Source organism: Aulonocara sp. 'chitande type north' Nkhata Bay, linkage group LG1 (assembly GCF_057382095.1).
Source record: "Aulonocara sp. 'chitande type north' Nkhata Bay isolate Kocher_YH1m ecotype deep benthic linkage group LG1, A_spYH_male_GT1.1, whole genome shotgun sequence".
Taxonomy (NCBI): Eukaryota; Metazoa; Chordata; class Actinopteri; order Cichliformes; family Cichlidae; genus Aulonocara; species Aulonocara sp. 'chitande type north' Nkhata Bay.
This window is the reverse complement of record NC_141344.1, coordinates 20940831-20955555: the sequence shown is the minus strand read 5'-3', so window position 1 is coordinate 20955555 and position 14725 is coordinate 20940831. Positions and strand designations below refer to the sequence as shown.

At 42.8% G+C, this 14725-nt stretch overlaps 1 protein-coding gene across 2 annotated transcripts in view; it reads right to left on the bottom strand.

Moving 5' to 3' along the window:
• Positions 1-2613: 2613 nt before the first annotated feature.
• sbf2 (SET binding factor 2) overlaps positions 2614-14725 on the bottom strand; it is a 108183-nt gene continuing 96071 nt past the window's right edge. For both annotated transcript variants that reach the window (XM_086287810.1, XM_086287811.1), the window contains 9 exons: positions 13491-13676; positions 12312-12438; positions 11875-12002; positions 6868-7092; positions 6675-6782; positions 6370-6560; positions 4841-4928; positions 4639-4770; positions 2614-4023 (listed from right to left, as the gene is read on the bottom strand). In XM_086287810.1, coding sequence (XP_086143936.1) covers positions 3925-4023; positions 4639-4770; positions 4841-4928; positions 6370-6560; positions 6675-6782; positions 6868-7092; positions 11875-12002; positions 12312-12438; positions 13491-13676 — 1284 coding nt within the window. In that variant the 3' untranslated portion in view covers positions 2614-3924. The remainder of the gene's footprint in view (positions 4024-4638; positions 4771-4840; positions 4929-6369; positions 6561-6674; positions 6783-6867; positions 7093-11874; positions 12003-12311; positions 12439-13490; positions 13677-14725) is intronic.

Genomic DNA, 14725 nt, shown 5'->3' with positions numbered 1-14725 from the left:
AAATGATGTGAAAAACTAAGTGTGCTCCATGTTTCAGTTGATTTTAGAAGAGCTTTTAGTGGGAATAACTCTCTCTGCACGAGTCTCTGACACCCCACTCTTCCTTATAATGTTGCTTTAGTTCATTGAGGCTTGATGTGTTGATGCACAGCTCTTTTAACGTCCCTCCACAGCATTTCAGTCATGTTGAGGCCTCGACTATTGATTGGACCATTGCAGCACCTTGGTTCTTTTCTTTTTCAGCAATTCTGTTGTAGATTTGCTGCTGTTGGATAACTCAGTTCAGATCAGCTGTAGCAGTCAGACAGATTGCCTCCCGGATGCTTTAAATAAAGAGCAGTTCTTAGTCGACTCAATGACGGCAAGGTGCCGAAGTCCTGTGGCTGTAAAACAAGCCCCAAATCCTCCACTCTCCATTATCATGCTTGTAGATTTGTATGAGGTGTTTGTACTGCTGTATTTGGTTCTCTGTGCAATACACTGTGCATGGCGGCCAGACGTCTCCATTTTGGTCTCATCTATCCAAAGGACATTGTCCCAGAACACTTGTGGTTTGCTGAGATGCAACTTTGCAAACCAAAATTGCGCTGCCATGTTCTTTTCGGAGAGGGGACGCTTTCTCTCAGGAATCCTGTGAGGGGAAAGTTTGACCTTTCTTTCAGCTGTAATCCAGATAAATATGAGCTTCAGCTAACAGAGAAATCATCACTAGCTAGCAGATGGCAGACAATCCAGTCTTACACTGCTGGCTGCTTAGCTTCTACATATAAACCCAAAAACATTCCTTTGGTAAACATTGTCTGAGAATACAAAACAGTTACACAATAAAGTAAACTCTGAGTCATTGTTTTTCGGACACTTATGACAGATGGATGGTGTAAATGTGAGGAGACATAAAAAAATGGCAGGCGATTTATATCTGACCTGACATGATTAGACTGGGAGCTCTAACAACCAGACGATCCACTATGAGCCAGCACTTGGCGACACTGGGAAGGAAGAACTCCCTTTTAAGAATAAGAAACTGGCAGAGCCAGACTCAGGGTGGAGCTGGCATCTTCTTCGACTGGCTGGTGAGTGAGGGGGAAGGAAAAGAGGAAAGGAAAAGAGGAAAGGAGAGCTTCGGGAGTCTGGAACAAAATAACAAATTTAAACACTATTTTTTTTTAACATGGGGTGAAAAGAATCTGGCTGAATCAAATCAAAAGGCTGACTCGCTTTACTCCATGGTTACACATAAATCACTTGATTTAAAACATTATTTTCCTCTTCGATGTCCTAAAACCCTGACAAAACAAACCAAAAATGCCCCTGCTGGTAGTTAGGAGCAGTCAGGGCTCAGAGGTTTCTATGTGAGATTGACTCCTCCAACCTGCATATCAAAGTATCTTTGGGCAAGATACTGAAGCCTTAGCTGCTCCTGATGCACAGATTGGAGTTTGTCTATTTACTACAATGTCACCTTGATTCAGTGCAAACATATCCATAATTAAAAAATTTGTATTGCATTGGTAAAGAAATACCCCCATTTGGCTGTGGGCATTCACTCTTCCCTCTGCTTGCATGGAAACACAGTTGTCATCGAGATTTTGGCCCCAGATCTTCAGCACTCTTTGGGGTCTCCTGGGTGTTTCCCTGTCCCTTTTCATTTTCCACTCCTCCTTCTCCTGCGGTTCAATAACCTGGCCTCCACCTCCTGTTTGCCTCAGCATAATACCCACTCAGATAATGATGCAAATAATAAAATAAAACAAATAAACAAAACAAAAAGACTAATAAGATGAGCTTACAGAGAGTTAAATGTGCTCCTCTTGGAAAATGCAGTTGATTGTGACCTTTTACTGGCAGTGTGAGTTCAGTCTCAGCTTGAGGCCAAGTGTACCTGAGCCAATGTGGGCGCCTAGTTCATACATTCATTTTTGGCAAGACTGTGGGATTACTCAGGGTGAGTTTCTATTTATTAATTTTTTTCACCAGTCCCAGAGGCACCACTTCCATCCAGACAAGGCAGGCAACTGCTTGAAGTCTAGGGGGCATGGGGTTAACAAAGTTTAAACTAGTGCAGAAGTGGCAAAGTGCAAAGTCTGCATGTTGCACAAATAGGAGAAACCTGACTCCCTTCAAGGGGGCCCCACCTGACTGCACTCTCTCCAGCTGAAAGTAGCGTGAATGATTCTGTTTAAACAAACCTAATGACAACAGTGAGAGCCAATCTGTGAAAATGAAGACGAGTTATCCTTCTGGGACTGAAGAAAGACAGGAGGAAAAAGAGGAGAAGAAAAGCAACACAGCAGTGAGTGGAGCGGATAATTACTATTAAATATAATGCTGAAAGAGACACTCGAATAACATAACTTTTACTATCTAGCTATCGTCTTCTGCTTAGCTGTGATAGGGCGAGAGGATTCATCAGCTAATTTGATCCCACGCATCTCCTCACACTACAAAAACTCAAAATCTTACCAAGTATATTTGTCTTATTTCTATTTTAAGGCCCCACTAATCTCGCGCACATGTTCAGATTAGGAAATTCAAAATTAGAAATGGTCATCATTTAATCCTGCCTTTACTTCATCACTAGGTAGAAAAATATATGAGCACAAAAGGAACAGGTAGTTTCAAGTATGTTTGATTTATTTCCAAAAAAAAAAATAATAAAAAAAAAAATAGCGTAACCACAAAACATGGTACAAAGATACAGTAACGCCGCTGATATGGCTGAATAGTTTGTGTTTTTCTTCTTTTGTAATGAAAAACTGTGAAGGCTGCATAAACAGAGGACAGATGGGACGATAAACTCTGAAAACAATCACGTCCTACATGATATATATTCTTTAAAAAGCCCTTAAAAGACAGAGCCTGTCCGAACAACAACAACAACAACAATGTCCATTTCATTTTCAGAAAAACATGTCACCACAAACAAAGAACAGGCCACTCGGGGGGTTTTGTGCACCAGTAACAACACATTGAAGAAAAAAGAAAAGAAAAACTCAGTCACATTAGAATTAAAGTTAGAAAAAGTATACTTATGTTCAGTACATACAGTATATAAAACAACATGTCATGTAGGTATTTACAGGAAAACGTAACGCCACCACACTTACACAGTTACACTTTTAATAAAAATAATAATTTACATTACACGAGACAAAAGTGTTAAACCAGAAGTCAATGAACATTCGACAAAACAGAGGAAACGTCACATTTTTAAATTAAAACAAAACAAAAAATCTCAGGTAACTCATTTGAGCTCACTGTGCAAAATCTTTCCATTTAATCTGTCACGAGGAAACGACACATGCACATTGCCAAGTAATGCCTTTAGCCTCGCTGTCCGCATCTGTCAGAAAGTCTATATTTGATGACGAGTGCATACGTTAGCGCTAAGTGCAAACAAATTGCTTTTTAATGTTGTGCATTAAAAATCTCTGAGTTTTTGGCGGTTCATACGTTTATGTAAGCAGCAATAACTTTTTCCTTGTAGTAAAATAAGATAGAAATTCTTTTACAAGCTTTTTTTTTTTAATGTTTTTAAGTCAAAAACTGAACCCACAGTTTGATTGGCCAGTGATATTGCTTTGATCTATGTACATCTAGAACAGGATAACATGTCCTTGGTAGTGCAGTCCCCTAAAACCTCAGCTTATGTTTACTTTATCCCTGTCAGGGGGGTGGGAGTGGGGCACGCTGACAGCAGAGGCAAATTTGGTCACCCGATTCCAACTGAAGCTCACCTGTGGAGTGATGACAGGTTGCTAAGTAACAGGCAGATAGGTGGATGGAGAGTATCCATCCTCCACTACCAGGCACTTAATTCACTGTTTGGTCCCCAAAATGAAAGACATCTAAAAGTTGGATAAAGCAGCTGTCGCGTCTCGACCGCCCGACGCTGCCTCTGATGTCGGTGATGTCGTGTTTACTTCACGCATCAGAGATGCAGTTCTGGATCTTGTCTATCCACACTTGAGCGCTGGGAGCATCTGAGGCACAGAAGTTGTAGACTCTCTTGCTGGTCTTCAGCTAGAGGACAAATGGGTGGAAGGACAAAAGGTTAAATGGCAGCAAAAAGGGCAACAATGTCACAAATTTTCATCCCAATTTAGCACACATTTTAAACACGTTTACAGAATTCCTGCTGGATTGTTGAGGATCAAATACTTATTTCGCTCGATGACGTGCAAATTGATGCATTACTTTCATGTAAGGTTTTTTTCTCTGGATGTTTCTGGCTAGAAAATGGACGGATGGACCAGGTTTCTTCACAATTGAGCAAACTTCCCTGAAATTTACGATGGGATCAAAAAGCTGTTTCCCTCACTGTACGTTCCTACCCTCACCTGGTCTCAATCTCTGAGTAGCGACCGAAAGAATAATATTATAGATGGCGTAGCTCTCCCTTAGTGACAGCGGTAGGAGCTCAGTCATTCAGGAGGGAATCAGACTAAAGCCTCTATGACATGCTGCAGTGCAGGCAGCGAACTCACGTCAAGTAGTTTTTCTATAAAACATTTTGGGAAAATACCGACACCCATAATGCAACACTCTATGCAAGACCATATTAATCCAATTGTATAATATAAAAACAACTTCCAGATAAAATATAATATGTAGACCAGTGAATAAATGTGTACTCACATCAAAGAAAGCCTTTTCACTGATGTGCTTTGGAGCTCCTATAGTGGGCGCGGCCGTCATCACGGACTCCACCTCTGCTAGATCGATGTGGCCTCTGCAGTTCGTGTCCTCGCCGGTGTCGTAGTACCTCATCTGCAAAGACGAGACTGTTAAACCTGCAACCGGTCACTCAAACTACAGCAGGGTAGTGCAACCTGCTCACCTGGTGTTTTGTAATGTCCAACACGAACCAGCGAGGCTTCCAACCTTTCAGCAGTGCTCCACGTTTATACAGGACGCCCTCATAAGACCTACAAAAATAACAGTTGTAAGATTGGATGTTATGCGTCGACACTTTTAACCTCACATTAGTCTTAAAAGCAGAAATCACAAGAACTCTGGTATTTTGTTAATTGTGATTTTAACCGATTCCATCAGAGTCAGAGTCCCAAGGAGAGCAGCTGACAGAGGTAGTCATGAAATTTTGGATGAAGTCTGCATTAGCCAAAACTCCTGGCTCCAACTCCGCACATATCTCCGACAGAAGTAGCACACGCTGCTTCACAAAAAGCCACAACTAAACAGTTGGCACCCTTTCTCCTCATCCTCGTTGTCATCTGTTCATGAATTTGCTATCTTCCACTACACACGAACCTATAAATGAACCCATATGCTGACTTCAGTGTCCTCCACGTTTATGTGATGTGTAGTTAGTGGATACGGTTCCTTCAGAGGAGTCGCCAGGGCACCAGGGAACATGACACCTGACGCCTTGCAGTGAAAATTCAGTGTTTTATTTATGATTTTCACTGTTTTTGTGTCTGACTTCCTGTCTGCCTGATGCAGCTTCATCAAAAATAGTCGTTGGGCATATTTTTTTAGCAAAGCAGAGTAAAGAGGACTTTATGCTCGAGCAGAGGGAGAGTGACCTCTTTCAGGTCCACTCCGGCGACCGCCTGCAGTGAGCTCTGATGTCAGATGGAGGCAATGTTCAAATATGTGCTACAAACGGTCTGTGGCCCACTGTTGTTCGTGTTGCTGTCGGTCTAACAGCTAACCATGTAGGAGGGTTGTGTTAAAAACAATGAATGGTGTCACTGCAGCCACTGTCCGTGCTTTTCGTGTTTTATTTTTTGATAGTTGTTTTGTTTTTGCAGTTCTCCCGTTCCCGGTGAACTCTGCTATCCTGCTGTGTTCGGCACTAGCTTCCAGTCAGGATCTCGGGCGGGCGAAAACCCCTCTCCACCCTCTGTCCTGCTAAAAAGTGGACAAATTTGTGGGACCACGAGACATCAGAATAATGTAGGCCATGTTTTGTGATTTGGATGCAATGAGAAGGTGTTGAAACATGGAAAATGCTCGCTGATAAGTAATATCTGGTTTCTGATTTACTTGCTTCATCTGTTAAAACTTTAGCCTGTCCGAACATTATTTGAATCAGGAGGAGCACGTATTACACTGAAAATATACTCATTTTTTTTAAACATAAAGTAGATTTTAATGACCGTATGTCCACCTCAGGAAACGATCCAGATATTGGAGCCAAAAGACTGTACTTTAACCTCACAGTAATTGTAAAATTACACACCCAGAGTTTAATAGAGTACAGACAATTCTCACAAAACATGACACACAGCGTACCAGAGCGCTGACTCATTTTCCAAAACTGGACTGGCCCCTCGGCAACAGCTTGTCAGCGAAACAAATGTGGACTTCTAATTTGTTCCGGAAATCGGGAAGTTCACGACCCACCTGTTCTCCTCGCTCTTGGGGGTGAACTGGTTGTAAAGTGTTGCGGCGCGGCGGTTGATCCCATTGGCTGTGGCGGTGCTGTGGTCCTCTACCAGAGCGCTGTCTGGCAGGTGCAGCATGGAGCGCCGCTGGAAGGCCTGCAGGTTAGGTGTGGAAATGAGGCCTGAGATGGACAGCGAATCCTTACAGAGCTACACACGAACAAAAAAGAAAAGAAATATTTAGACAATTAAGCAAATGCAAAGCATATGACTGCCCTTCTATGTTCAATCATAACATGTCATAAAGACTCCTCCAGCACGCACATTTCCCTCTTGCTTGAGGTCCTCCTGAATGCTCATTCTGACTCTTTCCAGAGTTGTCTGCCATTTTTCCGGGGCCTGATTAAACTCGCTCTCTAACCTCTCGATGTCCTGCAGCACAAAGAAGAGCCGAGTAAAGTTACCCACAAAATGACAAACAGAACAAACATTTTAAACAAAAGCTGGGGTCTCTTACAGTGAGAAGCTTGGTGATGGCGTCCGGCTGGGCGCGGCTCACGCTGCTGTAACACGGCCAGACAATCCTCCTCTTGCTGTTGGAGATGGTGTGCAGCTCCTCCGAGCTCTCCACCCTCACAGCCATCGTCCTCCAGTCGTAACACGGCCCAGTCGACAGGGTCTCCTCTGTGAAGAAGTCCCATTTATTCAGGCTGAGGATGCTGATAGAAGGCTTCAGGATCACCTGAAACACAGACATCACATGGCTTTAAGGAGAATTTAATCTAATTCTTTAATCTAATTCAGTTTTATTTGTATAGTTCGTCTATAGGGTTTGCTACTAATCGAATGAATTGGTTGTTTTATCCCAGTCCAGCATGCCAAAGCACACCAAGGTGCATTCATTGGACTGTGAGCGTGTGAATGTTAGGTTAGAAAAGCCACCAGTGCTACCCTTCAGCCTCCCAGCTGATGTAACTATGGTATGAATTCAAAAATTCGAGGTAATTTCAGAAGCTAAAGGTCACTGAGATTTCAACTTATCTGAGATCAAGTTATTGTCTTCATAAACTTGGGTGTCTGCACCAGCAGCTCGCCTGTTGTTGCGACAACAATTCCCCATCAGCCTTTCATGTTTTTTTAAGAGGTTCTAGAAATGATCAGTAGAGTTTGCTTCCCTCTGTTCCAGAGTTTGTGGCATAAACTAGGGCTACGTCCACACTAGCCCGGATAGATTTGAAAACAGAGTTTTCGTCTGAAAACGTTCCGCGTCCACACTAGCGTTTTAAGTCGTTGTTCACAGAGTTGTTCGTCCACATTAAACGACCGAAAACGCTTATTCCAGTCCTGCGCACGCGCAAAAGCGAGTGAGAATTCAAGAATTTGAAGAAAAGCTATCTGGAGCATGTACAAACTCATATTAATCTTTTGTAGGGCTGTCAAAATTGACAGCAATCAAAACAACTGCTGTATAATGCCCTCCGCTATCTTTGTTTTATTGGCCACATGACTGCGTCACATGACTAAAATGCGTCATCGCTTTAGAAAGTCTGCGTTTCCGAGTGTCCACACTGCAACGGGACAGCTGCGTTTTGAAATGTATGCGTTTTCGAGAGCGTTTCCAAAACGCTGCGTTTTTCCTTGAGGAAAACGCCGTCTCCCGTCCACACTGAGACGGTCCAAACGAAAACGCATTAGTGTGGACGTAGCCTAGGAAAGCTGCATCACTGACAGGTTAGCGGTGCAGAGATTAAAGAAGATTCAAGACCATTTAGGATTTAATATACACATGGGAGGATTTTTAAATCAACTCTGTAGAATACTTGAAGCCAACATAGCGCTGCTAAAACTCGACTTGTGTGTTTAGCTTGTATGAAGTCTCGATACGCAGCAGTATGCTGACCCTGGAAAGTCCAACAATCTACTGTGGCAACACAATGTGTAACGACTGTCTCCTTGGTGCTTTCCTATGATGATGCTCAACTTGAGATCAAAATCAGCAAATGATAAACAAAATAACTGACTGTTCAGTCTCTGTAGTTAATAAGTGTCAACTCCAAACTCACGTTGGCCACTGTAACCAAATTCTTGGTCATATATTAGGTTATTCTTTAAAGATTAGTGAAAAGTCAGTTTCCAAGATTTATATTAAAAAAATGTCTGAAACAAATTCTTTGCTGAACTTTATCTCATCTGGTCCGGCTGTGAACAGCCAAACAGCCAACCTTTAGTCCGACGAGAAAAACAAAGAAATGTTTTCACCCTGATTCACTTTGTTTCGGACAGACTTTCAGACCAAGCACAGGAAGCGGACCAAAAGCTGAAAACCAGGTCATCAGACTGGTTATCCGCATTAAAACGACACATGACGTTCACTTCGGCAACAATGTGGGCGAAGACCTATTAGGTGTGTGCAAGTTTTACTAAAATCTGACCGATACTCGAACAGGAGGAGTAGCTTCTTGGAAAACTGTCTGGAAAAGGAAGCAGCACAGTTTGAATGAAGACCCATTGTGTACAAATTTAATTACATTTTGACCAATCCTCTGGGAGGAGGAGCGTCTTTTCACGACGCCCCATTACAGGTGTAGATGCAATGAATGTTTCTCTATAAACAGAGTATCTTTAAATGCTTTATTCATTGAGAAGATGACAAATCACCATGACATCCACCCCTGCTCTAACCTGTCACTGTCAATGAGAGCAGGATGGAGGTACATAGTGTAACCACCTGTGGAGTCCCTCAGCCTCCTGGTAGATACACAGATGGTATGAATTTCAAACTCGTATGTCGGGTCGTTCTCGACTTAGTGCATTCACAAACTTGGGTGTTGATGTGGGTCGCTAATTTCATCTGCCCGCCTACCCGGCAGGTTGACGACAATACCCCGTGAGCCTTAAGCGGACACAACTAAACTAAACATATTTTAGGTGTGAAAATCAACCTTCATCAGCGAAAATGTTGGACTATGAAGCTTTCTTGGTGTCTACTGACTGCAGTCCAGGCTTCAGGCAGTTGTGATATTAAAATGATCCCTTCACGTTGGCGCTAGCGACGGTGATGGCAAAAACGTTCCACTTTGCGCAGATGAAACAAACTCAGTGTTTTAGCCTCAAACTCTGACAATAAATCATTCAGCTCGGAGGAGCCAAAACATCCAAGTGTAGCACGTTTGAGCGCTGCGTACTTTAAAAATAAAATATTATTGTAAACATGTTTGATCAGTGCACAGGCTACAAGATAGGACAGGCGAACGATTTGCCGTGAGTACTCAGGATTTGGCTGGAACATTTGTTTTCAGTCAGCTACACGGCAGAATTTTATTATTAATGCCGTTCAACCTTGAAACACTAATCCTCATCTTATTTTTGTATATTTATGTTTGCATGTGGTGTAACCACAGACCTACAGATGACGAGGATTTCTTCGGTGAGGAGATCTGATCCAGTTCTCAGTGTGTCACATCATTTACAGGAACTTTGTTTTTCTATCAGTCTCTGAAGAAAATATAAACTAAAGGTCCACAATACCATAGTTACCGATTAAAGTTTTGCTTACATGTGACAGTAGCTTTCCAACATTTTCCATCATTCCATTAAGGGAACAAGGCCCCAGTCACAGGACTACAGACTCGTCTACAAGCATCTGGTTGCTGAGAAAATGCTGGGAAAACGATTCTAAAGCACCAGACATGCAGCCCTGCAGCCCCTTAGCAACCGAATGTCACCAGGGAAAAACATGTATTCCACAAACAGCTGGCAAAAACCTCCTTGTGATTGGTTTGGCTTCTTACACCTTGCTGCCATCTTAGTTTGCACGAAGTGACAGACTTGTCTACAAACACCGTCCCCAGCTGCTCTTCGGCCTGAAACTATGAAAACTGACACAAACCAGGAATGGAGACCATTTGACTTCAAAGTAAAAACATGTTGGCTGCAGCACTGAGGAGCAACTTTTACTTTGAAGGCAAACCTGTTGCTCAGGAGGTAGAGCAGGTCATCTACTAATTGGAAGGTTGTTGGTGGTTTGATCCCTGGTTTCTGCTCCAGTCTGCATTAATAAGTTTCCTGGGGCCATACTGAACCCCAAATTGATCTCACATGCATTCAATGGAGTGTGACTGTTAGATAGAAAGCACTTAGGCTTAAAAAGTGCTTGAATAAAGGAGGCAAGTTGTATAAAGTGCTATATAAAACCTGTTCCATGTAACATTTCTTGTTTGCATCACGCTTGCTCGGCTAGTAGTTAACGTTTATTGGCAAACAAACATGAAAAACTACAGGCAATTGTGGCAATCTGTTAGCAACCTAAGCAGTTGAGATTTGAGGGTGATTTGCTTACGTTTGCTGTCAAAGTAAATGGTCAAGTGTTAAATGGACTGGTTCTTCTACAGAGCTTTTTATCAGCACATGAGCACTAACAATGCTTTATCTTATTTACACACACATTCATACAAGCACTTTTTTCGACATCCAAGTACCTTCTATCTAATATTTACACACACTCCAATAAATGCATAGGGAGCAACTCGGGGTTCAGTACATTGCCCAAGAATGCTTTGGCATGTAAACTGGAGCAGCCAGGGATTGAACCACTAACCTTGGATGACCTGCTCCAGGAACCGCTGCCAACCAGTTGGAGAATACACAGTTCCCTAACAACTGGTGGCTGCGATCCAATCCAATACGGCAAATAAGCCTCGAGCAATGTTTGTGTGATGCCACGTGGAGGTAGAGGAATCACTGACCCGTATTTTATCCTGCAGTGGGTGAAGTATCCTGATCATTTACATCAGGGGTGTCAAACTCATTTTACTTCACATTCAGCCCACTTTGATCTTAAATTGGTCAGACCAGTGAAACTCACCTTTCTCTTGGTGTAAAGCACTTTAACTACGCATTTAACCCATTGATCTTTATATACAAACAAACAAATAGATTTTTTTTTTACATGTTAAAGAAAAGCGTGTCAATACGACTCTTTGGGCTTAAATTGTAAGAAATAAATGTGCAAATTGACACAAAAAGTTCTGTTAGCTCATGCATACACTGTCCTGTAATTATGTATGTTTCTGATGTAAACCAATTGTAACAAGCATACATTTCTATAGCAGACAGTAAAAAAGCATTTAATTGTTTATCTAATGTTTGTTTGACACCCCAGATTTACATGGTAAAGTAAGGTGAGAACATTTTTAAGTAGCCTAATCAAATATTTTATAGCTATCCAGCTTTTATATCTGGACCCTCCTCGAATACTTTAAATGATTCATAGTTCAAAATGAGCCTACACTCGGTGCTCGTCTTCTTTTAAGACCAGTTTCACTTTTTCTGATTGGTTGGCCTTCACAAACAGAAGTTTAGGAGAGCAGGTGTGTGACACTGCTGTCCTCATAGTCATGTTATGTTTATGCTGAAGGCTCTGGCTACTAAACATCCTTCTCTGGATCCACAGCTGCACGAATCAACTATAGCTGCCTGATGTATAGGTTAAGGTGAAGGACAGAAACTTGAAGGAAACACTCACTTCATTCTCAGAGGGGCTGTACAGATAGTTGAAGAAGATGGGACTCCTCCGGTGCATCCTGTTGATGCAATCCCAGATACAGATGCCTCTCCGGGCCTGCTTATCACCCTTATCCTCAAACAACAAGCCTGCAAAAAAACACACAGGATAAGCTGACGAGGATGTGAAGCCATTACTGTTTTGACTGATGTAACAGCTTCCTGGGTAGCTGTGTGCATTCATATCAGAGATCTAGTTTCCTTTATTTACAGTGACAGAAAAGCCAGAATCTTGCTACCCAGGGAAGTGGTGTTGACGAAGAGGGGCCAAGAATCTTTTCAAATCAATAAAATTGTTGTGACTGTTAAGGAAACCACCATAGGTTCATAATTCTGTGTAACAAAGCATTTTTAGAGAAGAAGAAAATAAAAGATCCCCTCTGGTTAAAGGACACTGACCGTGTTCCAAGCGCTCGTAGTCAGAGTCCAACAGGAAGTTCTTGAAGCGGTTAGAGATGTGATGATAAGCCAGGAACTTCAGATAATACTGATTAAACTCAAACTCCAGAGGATGCTGCTCCAAAATCTGCAAGGATATGAAAAGATGGATAAAGACAGTTAGAAGGAGGTCAGCGTGTGGGCGACAGCTGCACCGTGTCCCCGTGTAGCGACGTCGCATCTATCCAGTGTATAAATGACCAATCGGAAACAGGAAAGAACCTCTCCCGCCTCTGTGAGGGCAAAGGTCAGTGATATCATTGCCGTCAGACACAATCCAGACTGAGCCAGCATGACTGCTGCTCCACGGTTCCCATCAAGCGCCAATCACGGTGTCGAAAATTTGAGGCCACCTGGGTCTGCTGGCAAAAACAACAGCTGTTTTGGAGATGAGGCACTTCTATTTTGAGCTCTTGTCCGAATCCCCTGCTTCACCCCTCGTTTATAGCGCTCCAGACCCCCGGGTTCCTGCCAAACCGTCTTAGCTGCCAAGCCTTCGGTTTCAAAAGACAAATGCAGAAACTATGTGTTGATGTAAGTGTATGGGAGTGGGCCTGTGTGACCCGAGGAGACACAAAAAATCCCCACTGCACTCTCTAAAGTTAGTATTTCAGAACAGACCCGGTTCTCCGGAAATCATCTGTGTGTGTGTTTCATTCTTAACTTGAGCCCCCTCTCCCCCCCAGCCCACTTCCCCCAAATCCTAAAGCACACGCAAGCCTTCCTAGAGACTCTCAATCCCCAAAACTGTAATCTTCCACATGCGGCTGTAAACAAGCACTAAAATGTGAAGAAATGCCGAAACACGTGAACACGTACATACAGCTCAATGCTGATCACTGTACTCATGGACCATCTGTGCAGCAGCCTCGCTGCTCACTCCCCGGGTCCAATATGTTGTTGTGATTACACGTCCCGTGTTGGAAAGTGCTAAACTAAAACAATGCACCGTTACTGACAGCAGAATCGTTCGCTTTGACCCCTCGCTCACCTTTTCACTTTTCGAGGAATGTGATGAGCTCACGAACAAGCAATGAATGACATCCAGTCATGAGGGGAAAAGTGGAGAAGAGTCACGTAGCAGGGGCAGAGATCAGGGTTCAGCGTACCTGTGGTACCTATGGCAGAAGTGAGACTCACCTGGTGCACACAGTCCAGGAATTGGAGGAAGATGGGCGTAAAGCCGCTACCCTGGCTGCTGGGGCTCAGGTTGCTCCTCTGGCTGAACTTGTGGCCGAAAGACAACCATTCTTTCTCCAAAAGGACCTGAAAACCCTCAAGAGTCCGGTAGAAAGGATCGCTCAGCAGCTGCACCAAGGACACAACCTGCCGAGAGGAAGAGAGAAGCTGGCTAAGGAAAAACCCTCAATACACAAGTTCAACTTGAATGAAACAAACAAACACCCTGCAGTGTAAGAGCATGTTGTTCACATCACAGATAACTCTGGGATTAGTGGACAACCTGCTCTATCATCTCAGCCAGAGCTGCTCCTCTGGAAATATTGAGAAATAAACACATTTTATGAACGTTTTGTGAGATGCATTTAGCCTTTCTTAGTAAGTAAGAAAAATTGATTGATTGAATCGTGCTCTCGATGTAATTTATCTCACACACAAATGCAAATATGTCATCAGCCAATCATATGGCAGCAACTCAGTGCATTTAGGCATGTAGTAAAGATGCCCTGCTGAAGTTCAAACAGAGCATCGGAAGTGGGTGAAAGGGTATTTTAAATGACTCAGAGCAGCGTAGTTGTTACCGTTAGACACGTTGATCTGAGTATTTCAGAAACTGCTGATCTACTGCGAGTTTTCCAAACGACCATCTCAAGAGTTTACAGAGAATTTTTCCAAAAGGAGAAAAATCTTCAGTAAGTGGAAGCGTGTGATAATGTACAGTAACCCGAATAACTGCCTGTTAAAACAAAGGCATGCAAAAGGTCATCCTTATATAACACCTCACACTTCGAAGTGGAGTGGCTACAGCAGCAGAAGACCACACCAGGTGCTGCTCCTCTCAGATAAGAACAGGAAACTAAAGCTACAGTTCAGACTGGAAAAACATGACCTGGTGCGATGTCTCGATTGGGTCTGAATTTTGCAGTAAAAACATGAAAGCACGGATCCATCCTGCCTTGCCTTCAGGCTGGTGATTTAATGGTGTGGAGGAAATTTTCTTAGTGCACTTTGGCCCCTTCATGCCAGCGGGATGGATCTGCAGCTGATAAATCTGCAGGAAGTGTGTGATGCTATCATGTCAATATGGACCAAAATCACCAGTACCTTGTTGAATTTATGAAATGAACAATCTGAAGGTAAAAGAAACAGGTATAGCTATGAAAATTCAGATTTCTATTGTGTTTATTGTATCTGCT